The following is a 17,073-nucleotide window of genomic DNA, read 5'->3' on the forward strand; positions in this document are numbered from 1 at the left end:
CCTTCCCAGATTTCATGAGAAGCACCTGGCCATTTTATCTTGTCAAGCCTTGAAACGGCTGGATTTTCTGCTTAGGGGGTAAAATTGGCCCTTTTTCCCTTTCCCCTTCCTTTTCTGCATGCTCTCCTTAGGGAGATTTTTAACCATTTGCTCTCAAGTGTCCTTGTCTGGGGAAAATAATGGCTTATTTATAAACTGGCTACAAATTGCCCATATTGTTCGGTCTTGTTTTAACTTTCCTGTCTCGGTTTCCCTATTCCACTTGCCCTGGAATTTTCTGAGCTCCTTACTGCCCTGTAACACAACCAATTTGATCCTGAGCTCTTTAGGAGCAGAGATTGTGTGCCTCAGTTGTAATCCCAGCATCCAGCACAAAGTGTTGCAAAAAGTTGGTGTTCAATAAATGTTTAAAGTGGCTTGTTTCAATGAATCCACTCCCTATTCTGTCATGGCAGCCATTTCTCCAGATTCAGGTGAAACGGAAGATCCAGCTCAAAACTCAGTTACCTCTTTTCTTCTTTTTTTTCTTTCTTTCTTTTTTTTCTTTTTTTTTTTTTTTTTTTTTTTTTTTTTGCTCCCCCATTTATTTCAGGAATTTTCTGGGCCTCACCCTTCAGAATTTCAACCATGTCCTGGGCCCTGACATTGGCCTGAGGACCCAAAGAGTTTAAATCCAAACGATGGAAATGAGCTTCACTTGGAGGATTTCCTTGTTATTGGAAATCCAATCCATGTAGATTGGATGTGCCTTTATTTGCTTATTCAGTAAACACCTAAATATCAGGAAAAGGACGAGGTGCAGGAAGTCCAAAGAAAAATCCAATGCACTCCCTTTAGAAGCTGTTATGTCTGTATATAAGTCTGTGTCTGTTTGGGTGAGGGAGGGGTATCAGTTGTTTAATAAAACTTTATTTTAAATTTTTTTTAATGACAGTTTGTGCCCAGGGATCCATTTCACTTCACTCCACCAGCTCCCAGTATCTGCTTCTAACTTTAGGTGTGTGGCAGCAATCGCGATGAAAAAGTGCCTGCTAAAACAGGAGGGGGAGAGGGGGTACTATGAACCCAGGATCCGCCGCCTGGAGCCAGCAGAGGTCGCTCGTCTTGCTGCAAACGGCAGAGCCCCGCCATGTGCCCAGCCCTGCGCTAGATTGCGTCATTGAGCCAAGCATGGCTGACCTCACATGTTGGGGAGTTTGACACAGGAAACTGGCACATGAACAGCATTAGGCCTCGGCACCCGGAAGGAACTGGGGAGCCGCTGGTCAGCTAGGACTGAAGCGTGGCCCGTCAGTGGTTCCTGGGACCGGGAACCAACCGGGCCTCCGCTAACACCGGGCCTCCGCTAACACCGAGCCTGGGCGCCCGCCTCCGAAAGCACCCACTTCGATGCGTCCGGCGACAGCCTCCCCGGCCCTTTCCCAGCTCTAAGGGCTCTGAGCTGGGAAAGGGACCCAAAAACCGAGACAGCAGAGAAAAAACAGGCATGCCCAGAGGCGTGCCGAGGCCCGTCCCCTCCTCCGATTGGCGAGGGTTGTCCTGTCCCTGACTGTGATTGGCTGCTTCCACAAAGATGCGGCTGGACGAATTCCGGCGCCGGGCCCTTGCCCGCCGCTCATTGGCTTCGGCCCTGTGGGCGGGGCCTGAGGGCGGGCGACAGGCCGAAGAGCCGGCGAGAGGCCGAGGAGCCGGCGGCTGCGGGGACCGTCTGCCCGCGGGCGGTAAGTGCTGCGGTCCAGCCGCTTCTGACCTTGCGGACACGCGGCCGTGGGCAGCTCCACTTCCGGCGGTCGCCGCGGGGCGCTAGTCCGGTCTAAGGGGGAAGGTGGGGAGACAGCCGTGCCTCTTCTGAAGCCAGGGGTCCTGCCAGGTCTCCTCACTCTGCCGCTGCCCTGGGGCCCCGCCCCGCGCCCTGGGCCTGGGGTTTCCCACCCCCGCCCCTCTGCTCGAACCCGGAAGACCACCGCCTCCACGCACCCCTCACCCCACTCAGGTCCCTCCTTGCAAAGCCTTTCCAAGCTCCGCCCCCTCCCTTCCAAGGTCTTCCCCAGACTGACTCCCCGCCCTGCCAAAGGCAATTTCGAAGCAATTAAGTGTTTAATAAAGTTCTGTCGAAGTAATTTATGTATAACAAAGAAAACAGTGAAGCAGGCTTTACATCCTAAGAGCAATACCTCTAAATCCTTTTTACAGAGGCCACCGCTTTTAACTTTTTCATGCTTAAATCTTAAGTAATATACTTACCCCGCATTTCTTGATTTATCATTTTGCTCTTTCTTTCCCTCACTTCCCTACTCCCACCAGTTTTCCATTCTATTTTTTTTTATTCTTCTGTTGATCTTGGTAGCTTTCAATCATAGATCTCAACCTGTGTTGTGGGAGCTCTGGGTGCCCCTCTTGTCTTAGATGAGGATATTGACACTTTTCCCACTTCCAGCCTAGGATCAGCTGGACCTCAACAGTTGCATTTAATTCTTAACGTATTAAAAAAATGTTGGAGGCATTGTTCTTAGCCTTGGGGATGTAGGCGTGAACAAAATTGATGATGTCACTATCCTCTTGAAACTTCTAGTGGGCAAGTAAGACAATAACCACATACATGTCCAGTGATGTGAAGAACAGGATCATGGAGAAGTCATTTCATGCTGGGAGAACAGCAGGAACCCAAGTGGGGTGGAATGACCAGGAAAGTCTGCAGGGGTCTGTCTGTAGGAAAGTGGGGAAGTTTTTCTCTCTGCTTGACTGGACACAGGTGCTGTTTCAAGGATGAAGAACAAGAGCTTCCTACTGGCCTGGGTGCTGGGGAGCCAGGATAGGCTCTTCAGTGGGCCAGTGATTTCATAAAACAGGTTTCAGGGTACTAGATCCCACAGTTTGGTAGTGTTAGTGGGGGGGGGGGAGCTGGAGACAAGGAGGCCATTGAGAAGGCTGGACCACCTGCTCGCCTTTAACGGAGAGTCCTGCAAAATCTACTTACTGCTTCATTACCTCCAGGAAGACTTACTGCACTACTCGAAACCACAGTGATGTCTCTCTCTCTCTCTTGAATTTTTATCATACCTTCAAGCTGTAGAGGTTAGTAATTTGCCCAAGATAGAATGGTGGGGCCCAAGACCAAAATGAGACCAGTAGAATAACGGTTTCTCCTTAAGGTTGTGAAATAAACTAAGCTAGCCCCCCTAAAATGCTCAGGATAGTGTAAGTGCTCAAGGAGTGCTTGCTATTATGATTAATATATGCTCTCGATTTTCTAACAAATTATAAAAGCATTTTGGGTTCAGGAACTATTTCCTATGTCTAGCTGGTTTATTGATTGGAGAAAAGTTTATTCAGTCATAACTGCATTTCAGGTGCTGTTTAGGTGCTGAGGATACAGCAGTGACTAAGATCAACATGGGTCTTCCATGTACAGACTCTAGCTACTACCACAGACTTGCAAAGTGAACGAGTAGATATTGCCAACCGTGCCAGGAGCACGCCATTGGCTGTGTAGGTTACTTACCCATATGTGGCCCTGGCAAAAATCTCAGGTTTCTTGCTGGGGTAGTGACTTCATCATATGGGTTTGATTAACATTAGATGACCTTTGTTTTTATCTGCCAAGAGGTGTTGTTGTATTTCTCCTTCTAACATCACTGAAGGCTGAGGAAAGTGTTAGCATCTCCATGAATGGTGTGGAGAAGGGAGCAGGGGTTTACAGGGTGTGGGGCAAGGATTGCTAGTTCTCTTGTACTTTACACTTTAGTGTGCAACACAAGAAACCAGTTGAGCATGTAGGCAATGGGTTTCTGGCATAGCCTCTTTTTGCCCCTTAAAGTATATAAGTATACATATAAACATACCCCAGAGTGAGACTAGAGATATTTCTGGCCTTATTTTAGGTACTGAAACATCCCATTTTTGTGACCTTATCCAAGTTCAAGAGGAATAATGCTGATTTGGAGAGCATGATTGAGGTGGGTCTCATGACCCCAGAGGAGGGTCAGAGATGACTGAATGAATGAAAAGTGAGAATTCCCCTCATTCGCTTGCTCCAGCATCCCCGGATGGCCCTCTGTGGTGTGAGTAATGTGGCCCGGTCAGAACTTCAGTTGGGAAGGCCAGTGCTTAATAAGCAGGGTCAATAAAGGACCAAGGAAGGATGGAAAGGAGGAACTTGTTTTTCTTCCACACATTAATTTTCCCATTTATGGATCCCTTTGCTCCTCTGTTACATTTGCCTCTTACCTGTTTTTCTTTCCTTCTTCTCAGCCTTCAGTACCTCCGCCTGGTTTTGTTCATGTTCCCAGGAGGGTGTGGAAAGGAGCCATGGATCCGGCAGCGCTGGTGGAAGCCGTCGTGGAAGAACTGGCCTGTCCCATCTGCATGGCCTACCTGAGGGAGCCCGTGAGCATTGACTGTGGCCACAGCTTCTGCCACAGCTGTCTCGCTGGACTCTGGGAGGTCCCAGGGGAGTCCCAGAACTGGGGTTACACATGTCCCCTCTGCCGGACTCCTGTCCAACCAGGGAACCTGAGGCCTAATTGGCAGCTGGCTAACGTGGTAGAAAAAGTCTGTCTGCTAGGCCTGCACCCAGGAATGCGGCTGAAGGGTGATGTGTGTGAGCTCCATGGAGAACAGCTAAAGATGTTCTGCAAAGAGGATGGTCTGATCACGTGTGAGACCTGCAGCCGGTCCTCTGAGCATGAGGCCCACAGCGTCGTGCCCATGGAGGATGTCGCCTGGGAGTACAAGGTGGGAGGCTGAGGCTCACTTCTTCAGTCTCTTCCCTGCCCCTCTGTTTAAATTAGGAACTTGACCAGCGGCCCCTGAGATAAAATGAGAACTGATTCCTTTGGTCCTCATGCCTACAGAGCCTTGGGACCTGATAGTGAGCCACAGCTCCTTGCATCAATGACCTCCTTTGACTTCCTTCCCTCCCACTTCCATGCCCCATCCCCAACCCCAAAATGGCTTAATGCCTAACCCAAAGATGCTTCCTTACTGAGAATTTGAAGGAGACGCAGTCTGGTTTAGCTGGAGCTCTCGGTGCCTTGAGAATGAATCTGGTATGGGGTAGTCAAGGCTACAGCTATCAGAACCTGCAAACTCCTAGCAATGCTGCAAATAGTCATTTGACATTGTGTGGGTCACTTTAACCCCCTCGTCTTATAGACAAAACTGAGGCTTAGAAATTTGAGATCATGATCATTGGTTTTGGAGCTGGAAGGGACTATGGCTGAGTCATTTAGGTTTGACTTGACGTTAAGTTAGTTAAAAGTTAGTTAAAGGAAGGTCAAAGGATACAACTCAGGTCTTGCTCTTGGACCAGTATTCTTTCTCTTCTTTCAAGCCTTTTTTTGGGGGGAGGGCGTGTGGGGGGACTGCAGGAGGAGTCATCTCTGACACACCTGCTTTTCCTTTTTTTTAATCTACCCTCATCGGCTTCTAGCTTCTTATACTTTCTTCAGTTGTCCATGTTGACATATCTTTACAGAATCATTATGCCAATGACTGATGCAATACTGGTCTTGATTTCCTTTCTGGAAGTTGAGATTAGAAGGTAAGAGTATAAGACAAATCCCCAGAATTAGCTGTTTTTCTATGTGAGAAGAATTTCTACAAAATTAAAAGTACTTACTTGCTCATTTTGTTTTGAGAGTATCAGAATAGAGAGACAGTATCCCATAGGCGTGGAGTTACACAGCAGTGTGAGTCCCAGCCCAACCAGTTACGGGCTGAATAGCTCTGAGTGTGTGTCTCTCTCTCTCAGCCGCAGTTTTCTTCTCCGTACAGCGGGGATAATACAGTCTCGAGGGGTTGAGTACTGAATGTGTATTTAGTACTAAGCGTATGTGTGGCACTTGGTAGCTTTTTAACAAAATGGTTAATATCATCCTCAGAATACTTGATGCTTTTCAGTAGCAGTCTCTTGCATGAGTGTTCTAGGACAGTGCTTCTTACCTTTAATGAGCATTTGAACCACCCCAAATTCTTGCCAAAATTCAGATTCTAACCCAGGAGGTCTGGGGTGGGGCTCGAGACTCTGCATTTCTAACAGGCTTCCAGGTGGGGCTGATGCTGTCGGCCCACTTGGACCACACTTTGAATAGGAAGGTTTTAGGAGACCAGAGGGTAATGTGGAAGATAAGTACAAAGAGGCATGGATAGGGAGTCCAAGGAGGTCTTCTGGCAAGCTTGGAAACAGCCGTTTTCAGTCACTCCGCAGAAACTTAGAGACTGTAGGAGTTGAAATTATTCTCAGAACGAGAGCTTCCTTGGATGTCATGCGGGCAGGATTCCATTCCCTCTTTGCCGTCCCTTTGCTCCCAGCATTCCTTCTGGCTCATCACCTGAGGGACACTTGGTTCCCCATTACCTAGCAAGCCTCGTTATCAACCGGCTGAGGTTTTTATCTCTTTCAGTGGAAACTCCACGAGGCTCTGGAACACCTGAGGAAAGAGCAAGAAGAGGCCTGGAAGCTGGAAGTTGGGGAGAGGAAACGAACTGCCACCTGGAAGGCAGGTTGCCGCCTGGGGAAGGAGTTTGGGTGGTTCTGGTGTTGTCCTGGAACTGGCCCATGGTGACTTCCTCATCTCTCTGAAGCAGAATGTGGGGATTGAAGTCAGAGCCAGGGATCCTCATACCAGCTTCCTCCACAGGTTGTGCAGCCCTAGGCAGGCCATGTACTTCTCATTCCAGTTTCTTGATTGTGATGTAGGCATAACCTCTGGCCTAGTGCCCTCATCTGTCCTCGTACACACCTCACATACACTGGAAAATCACCTCTGAAATAAACTTGAGGCCGTAACTACCCAACTATCAGAACGTTAGATCAACAGAAGGTAACACTGAACCGGTCAAAAACAACATATTGAACTGAGATAATACCAGTAAGAAGCAAAAGCATCTACCAGTGTAGTTGTTACACTGCCTTAGAGGCTCAAGTGTAATGCTCTGGTCATTATTTTGAAAATAGCATATACTGTTCTGAAAATAGGAAATCGTCTAGAGCACATAGTACCAAGATAATATCCTGGGCCCTACTGGAGTTGATAAGGATAGGTAATAGGGCCCCAGAAGCATTTGAGAACAGAAGATAAGAAAAATAGTAGCCTTCATCTTGGCCTCTACAATGCCAGGCATACAGTTGGTACCAAAACATTCCAGAGTGTGTGTGTGCGCGCACAGTCCCTGGTGACCCTTGCATGAACAATATCTGCTTTTTTCCGATCCTGGCTGTGCAGATACAGGTGGAAACCCGAAAGCAGAGTATCGTGTGGGAGTTTGAGAAGTATCGGCAATTACTAAAGCACGAGCCACCGGGTCAGCAGCTGGAGGTAGAGGCAGCCTCAGCTCTCGCCAGCCTGGAGCGGGAGGAGCGGGAGACGAGACAGAAACTGGAGCTGAATCACGATGCGCTCATCCAGCAGAGCCGGGTCCTGTGCCGGCTGATCGCAGAGCTGGAAGAGCGATCTCAGAGGCCTGTCCGCTGGATGCTGCAGGTGAGTGCGTCCATAGCCATCCCCCACCCCCAGCCCCGCACTTCTCCTGCCCCTGGCTGGTTGGATGGCCTGACCCATTATAGGCAGGTAGGTGGGGCGGTGTTCAGGCAGCTCTGGCATCATACCAGTCCTCCTCCTCTGGCCAGAGAGCTGAGAGTCAGCCAGTCCAGTTTAGCCTATCCTCCCCTCCCATAGGCTTCTGCCTTTCACCTCTGTACACCTTCTCTCCAGCCTTGCTCTGCGCCTCCCTTGCCCTTAGAGAAACCCCCTCCCAGCGCTCAGTGTCTGTCTGGTCCCTCCAAGGAACAGCAGATACTCATGCGCTGCACTTTTTTCTCCTTCTAGGGCATTCGGGAGGTCTTAAACAGGTACGTTCCCATCCTTGGAGCCCCCGGCAGACCCAGGGGGGCGAGGGGGGCCTGGCCAGAAGTGGGGAAGGAACAGGGACCCATGCGGTAGAGAACCAGGGGCTGTTCCATAATCCTCTCCCTCTTTCCTTGCATTGGCCAAAGAAGCTTTATTCACCTTTCTTTTTTCTTCTTTGTATTTAATCAGATTCATTTCAAGTGTTACCAATAAGAATCTCAGAAAAGTTATAAAATATGTGGTGTCAGATAGATCTCTCAAGGAGGGAAAAACACTACAGACGTGTCCATTAGTCTCTAAGCTCTGAGTGTGGCACACCTGTTCCTCTTCCCGTATCAGGTGAATGTTCTGTCTGTGCCACAAACCTTCCTCTCAGTCGAATAAGCATCACAGCTTTGCTTGTTGATGCTGGGGAATGGCACCTCCCTGCCAACCCCTCTTCCCTGTACTACAGGAAGGTCCATGTGGCCGAGCTATGGCTCCTTGACCCAAGGCTTACCCCTCCTTTATTAGGAGCAAGTCTTGGAGCTTCCAGCGGCCAGAACCAGTCTCCCTGGAACTGAAGACAGATTGTCGGGTGCCGGGCCTGAGAGAGATCCTGAAGACGTATGCAGGTAATGAGTGCTGGCAGAGGTTGTGATGGGCAGTGGGAGGGGCCCGCCCAGAAAAATAAAACCATTCAGTGTCCTCTGGATGCCTCAACTAGCCCCACTCCCACCCATCACTGAGAAACCCGGGGCTGTTTTTATCAGAGAGACCTCGCCCGTGGCCCCTCGCTCTGTTCCAGCATTGCCAACCAGGATCTTTTTCCCTAGCTGATGTGCGCCTTGATCCAGACACTGCTTATTCCCGCCTCATCGTGTCTGAAGACAGAAAGTGCGTGCGCTATGGAGACACCAACCAGAAACTGCCCGACAATCCTGAGAGATTCTACCGCTATAACATCGTCCTGGGCAGCCAGTGCATCTCCTCAGGCCGGCACTACTGGGAGGTGGAGGTGGGAGACAGGTCTGAATGGGGTCTGGGAGTGTGTAAGGAAGATGTCGACCGGAAGGAGGTGGTCTATTTATCCCCCAACTATGGCTTCTGGGTGATAAGGCTGAGGAAGGGCAATGAGTACCGGGCAGGCACGGATGAATACCCCCTCCTGCCCTTGCCAGTCCCTCCCCGGCGGGTGGGTGTCTTCCTGGATTATGAGGCCCAGGACATCTCCTTCTACAACGTGACCAACAATGGCTCCCACATTTTCACTTTCCCCCACCACCCCTTTTCTGGGCGCCTCCTGCCCTACTTTAGTCCTTGCTACAGTATTGGTGCCAACAACACCGCCCCTCTGGCCATCTGCTCCCTGGACGGAGAGGACTGAGACCCACCGTCCAGCCAGAGGCCTCGGAATTTCACCTGGGCCCCAGGGGTCTTACAGGGCCCCGCCCCTGACAAGGGTTCCCTGAAACTGAGTTGAGCCTAGTATTTGGGATTCCTCTGCCTGGCCCCGTGGTCTGCTGCTCCTCAGCCCGCATCTCTCTCTAAACCACTCACGTGAAGGAGGTGAGGCTTAGGCTGCGTCACATGAGCCTTGTCCCTGTGAGGGAAGCGTGACAGGGCTGACGGTGACCCTCACAAGGAGGACTTGTCCTTTCTGTAGCTCAGGCCCCTCTTTTTCAGTCCCTGTTGGTGCCATAACTAAGTTACGAAGTAGATCCACCCTTCTGGAAACCTGTTGGCAAAGAATCCTGCTCACATCCAGAGTTGGCTGTTCTGCTGAGGCCAGGCGGGGGAGGCCTCACCTAGGTTTGCTGCCGTTGAGCAAATGTTTGAGCCCTGCTCTCTGACCTGCAAACTAGAGGCATTCATTGCAGATTATCCAGACCACTCCCGTGGCCATCCCGCAGCACGAGCTGGGCACACCACTGTCTCAGACACAGGGAGACCTGTGTCCTGGCCCTGCCCTTCTTTGAGTGGCAGGATCAGAAAACTTGTGAGCCCTGTTTTTATTTTCACTTTATGGATGAGAAAACTGAGATGGCCTTAATAGAGCAAGTTATTTCTCTCAGAGCTGTTGAAAGAAGATTGTAGAGATTATAACGTATTTCTCACATTCGAATGAAACAAGATCGGCAAGACTCGCTTCTCAGGTCACGTGTCTGCATGTCATTCATTACATTTGGGTCTGAAACTTCCCACCCGATTGAAAGATTTTTCAGCCTCTGGAAAAATGGGTGGAGTGGCTGTATACTTTCCTACCTCACAGGGTTGTTGTGAGGATCTCAGATCCATCCCATACTTGTGTTCCTTTCTCAGGGACAGAAGAAGGCAAGTTGAGAATATTGCCCATGTTACCTTCCTATCATATTCTCGGCCAGCATCTGACAGCAGGGCCTCTGTCTCAGGGCCTCTCACAGTCCAGAGCCCTTTAGACAGAACGTGGCCCTACCAGGGCAAACTCTGGGCTACTGTAATATACTGTGTATCTGTTGTACGTTTGTCTTGTTTGGATTAGAATTGGGACTGTGACCGCAGGATAGAGACGAGATAATTTAAAATGAAAAACAAAATGCCCAGGAAAAAGACTCACTTGCCCACAAGCTAGTTGAGCTAAAGTTTAGATCTTTTTGTGTCACAAAGGGAGTCTGAATCGTTCCGGTAACTACATAACATTCTCCCTGCCTTTGTCTTCTCTAAATCTGTGGCAGAAGGAGAAATGGGAGGCAGTGTGAGGGAAAGCGTAGGACTAGGCACAGAAAGCCAGTTTGGGAGCAGTATATATAGTGAAGGGGAACTTAAGACTGTGTATCTGCCAATGACACATGAGTGATTGCTGTGTGTGGCAAAAGTAACTCACTGCAGGCCTTAAGAGTGTGATGTGGGAAGGTTGTGTCTAGAAATGAACTGCAAGACTAGCATGAAGAGTTCATGGCTTTGCCTATTGCGAGGGGCTACAACATATACATCACATATCGTCACCATGACTTAAGACACAACTTCTGATGTACTTGAGACGTGAAGGTAGTGATGTTGGAGTAGGAATGAGCAGCAAAGAAGATACTAGATGGTGTATGGACAGAGGCAAAGTTACTCCTGTAATAAATAATAGCAAAAACTGTCTTTCTACTTTAATTGTTAATAAATGAAAGAGGTAAAAAAGTCCAAAATGGAGAAATAAACTCATTCTGCCCACCACACTTCCAAGTCACTTCTTAAGCATTAGCAGAAGGGGAATGGACTAGTAAGCCACCGACCTGGTCTTGGCAAAGTGCTGAGCTGACCTAAAGTTGAGGGGCTCTGTGTCTTTTTGTGGGGGAGACTCAAAGTGGTCCAGAAGGGGAAGCGGCAGGTAGACAAGTAGCCATGTGGAGGGTAGTGTGCCTGGGGAATTGTTTATAGACTTGAGAAATAGATCTGTAGGAAGTGCTTCCCCTTAGATGTCCATAGACACTTAGCAAAAGAGGCTAGGGAAAAGTCAGTATTGTCCTTTTACTGTTTTATTGGGACATTCCTTGGAAGGGTCAGAGAAAAGTTGATCAATTCATTCAAACCTAGAATGAACTAAGGAGTTGGATGGCTTAATTTGTTAATGTACTATTTGGGGGCTTTGGGTTTTTGTTTTTTTGTTTTTCATTTATAAGCTGATTTTGGAGCTATGATTGCTTGTTAGAAGAATTACAGGTTAAATGATGTCACACCGTTTATTTCATATTTTCTGATTGTTAAGACCAGGCAAGAAGATTGGAGTTTTTAAGCATATGAAAATCCTTTTCTTTAGGATATTTATGTGCACTTATCTTCCAAGAACCCCATGAAGACAAGACCTTATTTGTCTGATTCACCATTGTACCCTCCATCTAGCAGTGTGTGTGTGTGTGTGTGTGTGTGTGTGTGTGTGTGTGTGTGTTGATAAACAAGTGAGGGAACTTTCAACCTTATTCCTAGAATCAAAGCAAAAATAAGCTCCCCTTGCCTCAAAGGGGCATGAAAGACTAGATGATATTTAGTTCTAATCTTATTCAAAAACTAATTTGATGAATAATTATAAAAGTGTTCTGGAAGGGGAAGAGGCAGATAGCCATGTGGAGGGTAGAGTGCCTGCATATCCCCTGAAAATGTCTACCCTGGCACCTCCAATTTGATGTGATAATTCTCCACAAGGCAGGGTTCAGGCATGAGATTTGCCTATTTTTGTTTTACTGACAGAAACCAAGGGGTGCAGTGCCTGAGCTTTGAAGGGAAAGGCTACTAAAAGGGTGAAGTGCTTGAGTTCTGCAAAAGGAAGAGACAGAGGGCAAATCGGGTTTACAGCTCACAGGAAATTTAGTCTACCTTTTTTCAAGCAGGATTGGTTGTACTGTCTTAAAAGCAAACATTGAGAGTCTGCTGTGAATCACAGGTACCAGTTAAATGAGCACACACTGCTTCATGTGATAGGGTAGGAGTTGTAACTGAATGTATTGGGGAAAGCACAGGATTTTCTGTTGGGGGAATAGCCATTGAAGGGAACCAGTCCACTTTGGAAAGGATATAGTTCAATAAAGAGTTGAGTGCCAACAGTGGATCCCAGTTTCAGGGAATACTAACGTGAATGAAACAAAGCTGCTGGGTAGGCTTCTAAAGGAAATGCTGTGAAGACATTTCTGGTTTGGGTGCGAGCTAGACTGTGCCTTTGTTGCTTTCTATCAAATACAGTCAATTCTTTGGTTTGCTTATGAAGAAATAGCGTGACTTTTCAAAATAGAAATCTTATCAAATATGCTTAACCACCTCATCTTGATTTGTTTTTATATTACGGGGTTGCAAGAGGAGGAGAATTTCTTTTTACTACTCTGGGAGCTCAAGCCTTATCAGATTTTTAAAATATATTTTATTGATTTTTTTTTAACAGAGAGGAAGGGAGAGGGATAGAGAGTTAGAAACATTGATGAGAGAGAAACATCGATCAGCTGCCTCCTGCACACCCCCTACTGGGGATGTGCCCACAACCGAGGTACATGCCCTTGACTGGAATCGAACCTGGAAACTTTCAGTCTGCAGGTCGACGCTCTATCCACTGAGCCAAACCGGTTAGGGCCATTATCAGATTTTTAGAGGCTGATTTCTGCTCCACTGGTATTCAGAAACAGAATATATCCTAGTAGACAGACAAGTCCGATGTTAGCAAAAGGTGTGTATATAGCATGTCTGTTTGGAAGAATTATCACATGAATGATAATTATAAGACTGCAGTTCTAATAGTACCTAAAATTATTGAGTTAGAAATCTATTGTGTAGTCGTAGCCAGCTGGTTCAGTTGGTTAGAGCATCATCCAATACACCAAGATTGTAGGTTCCATCCCCAGTTAGGATACATATAAGATACAAGAAAAAAAATCATGAATGCATAGATAAGTAGAACAACAAAACAATGTTTCTCTCTCCCTCCCTCTGTCTCTAAATTCAAATAATTTTTTTAAAAGAGATCTATTGGGTATATATTTTAAATATGTACAACATGGTAATCTTATGTGCTATCCTTTATTTTAATACCCTCTATAAATTATCATTGGTTCTTCCATCAGTAGAAAGGAGATATAATATTCAGATACAATTGTTATCAACACTATTAGGAAATTATCTTTTATTAAGATTTTCAAATGTATCAGAGTTAAATATATGTACTCCTACATATGAAACTTTTTTTTTTAGTTTATACTGATTATTCACTTTAAGACTTCCTGAAAAGGTAAAATATAAAAACAACTACCTGGTGAGCTGGAGAAGAGTAGTGACATTTCAGCTTCATTATTAATATTGCTATTGTTTTCTATTAACCTTTTCATCCCAGAGCACACCTCCTGAGAGGTGTTCAAAAGAAGAAATTTTATATTTGATTCCTCTCCTTTGTGTCTACAGTTAAGTTATACAAGCAGGACTAGGAAGAAAGTGAAAAATGTCCAAAACATAACTCAGATTGCCTTGGCCTCTGTTGCTTAAAAATAAAAAGCTTATGATTATGTTAAGTTGGCTCCAACTAGCTTAACAATGAGGATATAGTAAAATGATATAGCAGGATCTTACAGAACTTAATTATAAAGGTATATTCAAGTATCCAAAATAAATTGAAACCAGAGAACCAGAGACTTAGTTTCTTCATCCCATCTTATAGATCTGCTGCTTCTGCTATGGAACAGATTTCTCTTTCCAAGTTCATGTGTTAGAAAAATGGCCACCATCAGTGATCCCAAATTTACATCTGAGATAAACTGGAATCCATTTTTATTGGAGAAGGACTCTAGACCAGGGGTGAGCACATGGCCCAAGTTGAATGGATTTATCAATGGGCCAGAAGACAGAGTCATATATTAATAGCTGCTTCCATATAATCACATGAGGAAATGAACAATTCCGGTCAAATTAGCCAGGTGTGGGGAGAACAAACGGCTTCTCTTGCAGAGGTACTGGTAGGATATTAAGTTGGAAATATGGGTCAGAAGCTAAGGAAAGAAAAACCCCAAATCTATTTTTCTGCCCAAATTTGTCTCTAATTCAGATACCAGTTGATTGAAACCATTAAACATGTTGTCAAAAAATTAACCATTTTATTCACATCCTTGCTAGAAATTGAAAAGTTACACTAGGATATTCTTTACAGTTTCATCTTAAAACTCCTATGGCACCAGATGAGCCAAACCATCTCCTCAGATCTCTAAGACATATTTGAAGTAGGCTAGAATGCTCAAGACCTGAATAGACTGTGTTCATGAACTCAGATTGCAGTGGTTGAAGAGACAATGCATCAGCAAACGCCATATTTGCTCCCGTATTTGTTTGGTCCTCAGACCATAGATAATGGGGTTTAAAGCAGGTGGGATGACCACATATAAGTCAGCTAGCAGCACTTGGGTGTGCAAAGGCACTATGTCCTGCCCTAGCCAGGCCACATAGATGGATGCCATCCCAGGTAGGTAGTACAGAGCCATAACCACCGCGTGGGAGCCACACGTGCTTAATGCTTTCACCTGAGCATTCTTTGAGGAGAGATTGAAGACTGCCTGGAGAATCAGGGTATAAGAAGCAGCAATGAAGGCCACATCGGAGCCCACGATAATGGAAGAACCAATTAGACTATAAAGGCTACTGGACGTGGTGTCTGTGCATGCTAACTTGGCCACAGCCATGTGCTCACAGTAGGAATGGAGAACCATGTTGGAGCCACAGAAAGGTAGATGACTCACCATATAACTTAATGGAGTCATGAATATGACAGCTCTGATGGTGATGGTCATACTCATTCCCAGCATCACTTGAGGCGTGAGAATACTCTTGTAGTGTAGAGGCTTACAGATGGCTACATAGCGGTCAAAAGCCATGACCAGCAGCAGCCCTGTCTCTATAGCTGTGGTTACATGGATAAAATACATCTGAGTGAAACAAGCATTGAAGCTGATGGAGCTGCCTCCTGAGGAGAAGATGCTCACCATCTTGGGCACCACAGAGGATGCCATAACAATGTCCACAGCAGCCAGAACACAGAGGAAGCAGAACATGGGCTCTTGTAGAGTGGAATCCATCCAGATTATGGTCAAGATGAGGGTGTTTCCTAACAGGGCTATGAAATACATGGCACTCATCGAGATAGCCAGCCAAAGATGTGAAGATTGCAAGCCTGGGATACCCACGAGGAAGAAGGTGGCAGGGGTTTCCGTTGTGTGGTTGTAGGTTGTCCCCAGCATCACAGATGAGACTGTTTTCCTGTTAATGCATAAAATGATATAAGAAAAGGATGCAGTACTCTGAGATTTACTCCCAGCTGTGGTGTTAAGAAAGCCTGGTGGTATTGTCAGCTCAGAACTAGAAAACTTACATCTGACAAAGTTATCTTGCCCCACCTCCCATCCACCTCATTATTCTTTGCCTCATTATTTATCATTCAAAGATTGACTGATGGGTTGCCTCCTTTGGAAGTCTCTTCAGCTCTGCTTCCTCCATGTCAAAGCTAAATTATGTACCTTCTGAGCTTTCATGGAATCTCACAGGGACCTCTGAGGGACCTAAATTAACAATTCCAATGCTCTACTCTTGACTTTATTGTATTCAATCATATGTGCCTTGGTCATGGACTTATACCAAGTTTGTGATACATGGCTGTGGTGTGCAAGTCCATTAAAAGAAGACATGTGTACTCGTTATAGCAAACATGAATGAATGAGAAATCAGAAGAGTTTTTTATCTTTGTGTGTTCAGTTCCTAATATTTAATATTTTTGAATGAAACAATGAACTTCCTGATATTGAACATGTCATATTTTGTATCCCCAGTATAGTGCTATATAAAAGATGAATGAAACATCCTTCTGGTTAAAAAAATGAATTGGTGAATTCATGAAAATCATCAAGATCATTAGAAAACAACATAATTTTTCATAGGAGATAATAAACTGTCTGGAAATATTTATAATCCTTACCTTTTCTTTACTTCAGCCTGGATTTCCTCGTTGAGCTAGGTTCATTTAATAGATTAAATAACTACAAATAAAACTTTAGGGCTCCTTTATAGATGACCCCCCAATAGGTTTTTATGATTCTTCAATATAAATAACTTCGTGATTTATAAGCTACAAAGACATTCCAAATTACAATAAAGCTTTATTATTTAGAATTTTGGGGATATGATTGCAAACCATGGTGTTTATTGAACCGGACAAACCACCACTAACAACAACAAAGCCTAAACGTAGGAGATGCCTTATAATGGAACAGACTGAATAAAGTAATAAGCTCTGCTTCATGGTCAGATTAAAAGAACCTTGAGGTGCCCTGGCTGATTTGACTTGGTAGATCGAGTGTTGGCCTGCAGACTGAGGTGTTCCAGGTTTGATTTCGATCAGGCGCACATGCTCGGGTTGTGGGCTCAATCCCCAGTGTAGGAGGCAGCCAGTCAATGATTCTCTCTCATCATTGATGTTTCTATCTCTCTCTCCTCCCTTCTTTTCTGAAGTTAATAAACATATATTTAAGTAAACAAAACAAAAACAAAAAACCTTGATGTGTATAGTCACTGAAATAGACGTCTTCAGTGATAGATCATGAGAAGACAAAGGAAAGCTTTTTGATATAGAATGGAAGTGAAGAACTATCAGGTTATCAGAAATTATTCAGGTTATCCTTAAGACTGCTGTGTGTTTTCTGGATGCCACACACTCAGAATTGAGCATCACTGCTTAGATGGGCTGGAAAAGAGCCTGAGGAACCTT

General features: G+C 45.8%; 3 protein-coding genes across 4 annotated transcripts in view; 1 reads left to right on the plus strand and 2 right to left on the minus strand.

The window, feature by feature from the left end:
* The window catches only part of LOC308525481 (olfactory receptor 51D1-like), a gene marked incomplete at both ends in the record, with an annotated part of 34,390 nt that overhangs the window by 10,748 nt on the left and 6,569 nt on the right, over positions 1-17,073 (minus strand). The window lies entirely within an intron of this gene.
* Positions 1,655-14,398, plus strand: TRIM68 (tripartite motif containing 68). Of its 2 annotated transcripts, none has more exons than XM_081098200.1 (7): positions 1,655-1,721; positions 4,290-4,734; positions 6,405-6,500; positions 7,227-7,484; positions 7,830-7,852; positions 8,364-8,464; positions 8,666-14,398. In XM_081098200.1, exons 2-7 carry the CDS (start codon positions 4,309-4,311, stop codon positions 9,214-9,216), a joined length of 1,455 nt encoding a protein of 484 aa, XP_080954326.1. In that variant the 5' UTR covers positions 1,655-1,721; positions 4,290-4,308; the 3' UTR covers positions 9,217-14,398. The 2 variants fall into 2 exon arrangements, with proteins under 2 accessions (XP_080954326.1, XP_080954325.1); XM_081098199.1 differs by having other exon boundaries at positions 1,658-1,721; positions 4,252-4,734.
* Positions 14,579-16,832, minus strand: LOC308524054 (olfactory receptor 52I2-like; the record flags this gene model as incomplete). The annotated part of the gene is made up of 1 exon (XM_081098207.1): positions 14,579-16,832. Exon 1 carries the CDS (start codon positions 15,551-15,553, stop codon positions 14,579-14,581), a length of 975 nt encoding a protein of 324 aa, XP_080954333.1. The 5' UTR covers positions 15,554-16,832.

The sequence above is a fragment of the Myotis nattereri genome, assembly GCF_964212035.1.
Source record: "Myotis nattereri genome assembly, chromosome: 9".
NCBI classification, from domain to species: domain Eukaryota; kingdom Metazoa; phylum Chordata; class Mammalia; order Chiroptera; family Vespertilionidae; genus Myotis; species Myotis nattereri.

Bases quoted from the DNA above. Each gene is read 5' to 3' on its own strand.
- TRIM68 (XM_081098200.1), top strand. From the start codon at position 4,309: ATGGATCCGGCAGCGCTGGTGGAAGCCGTCGTGGAAGAACTGGCCTGT. The intron at 4,735-6,404 runs GTGGGAGGCTGA...TATCTCTTTCAG, and splicing joins ATGTCGCCTGGGAGTACAAG to TGGAAACTCCACGAGGCTCT. The intron at 7,485-7,829 runs GTGAGTGCGTCC...TTCTCCTTCTAG, and splicing joins CTGTCCGCTGGATGCTGCAG to GGCATTCGGGAGGTCTTAAA.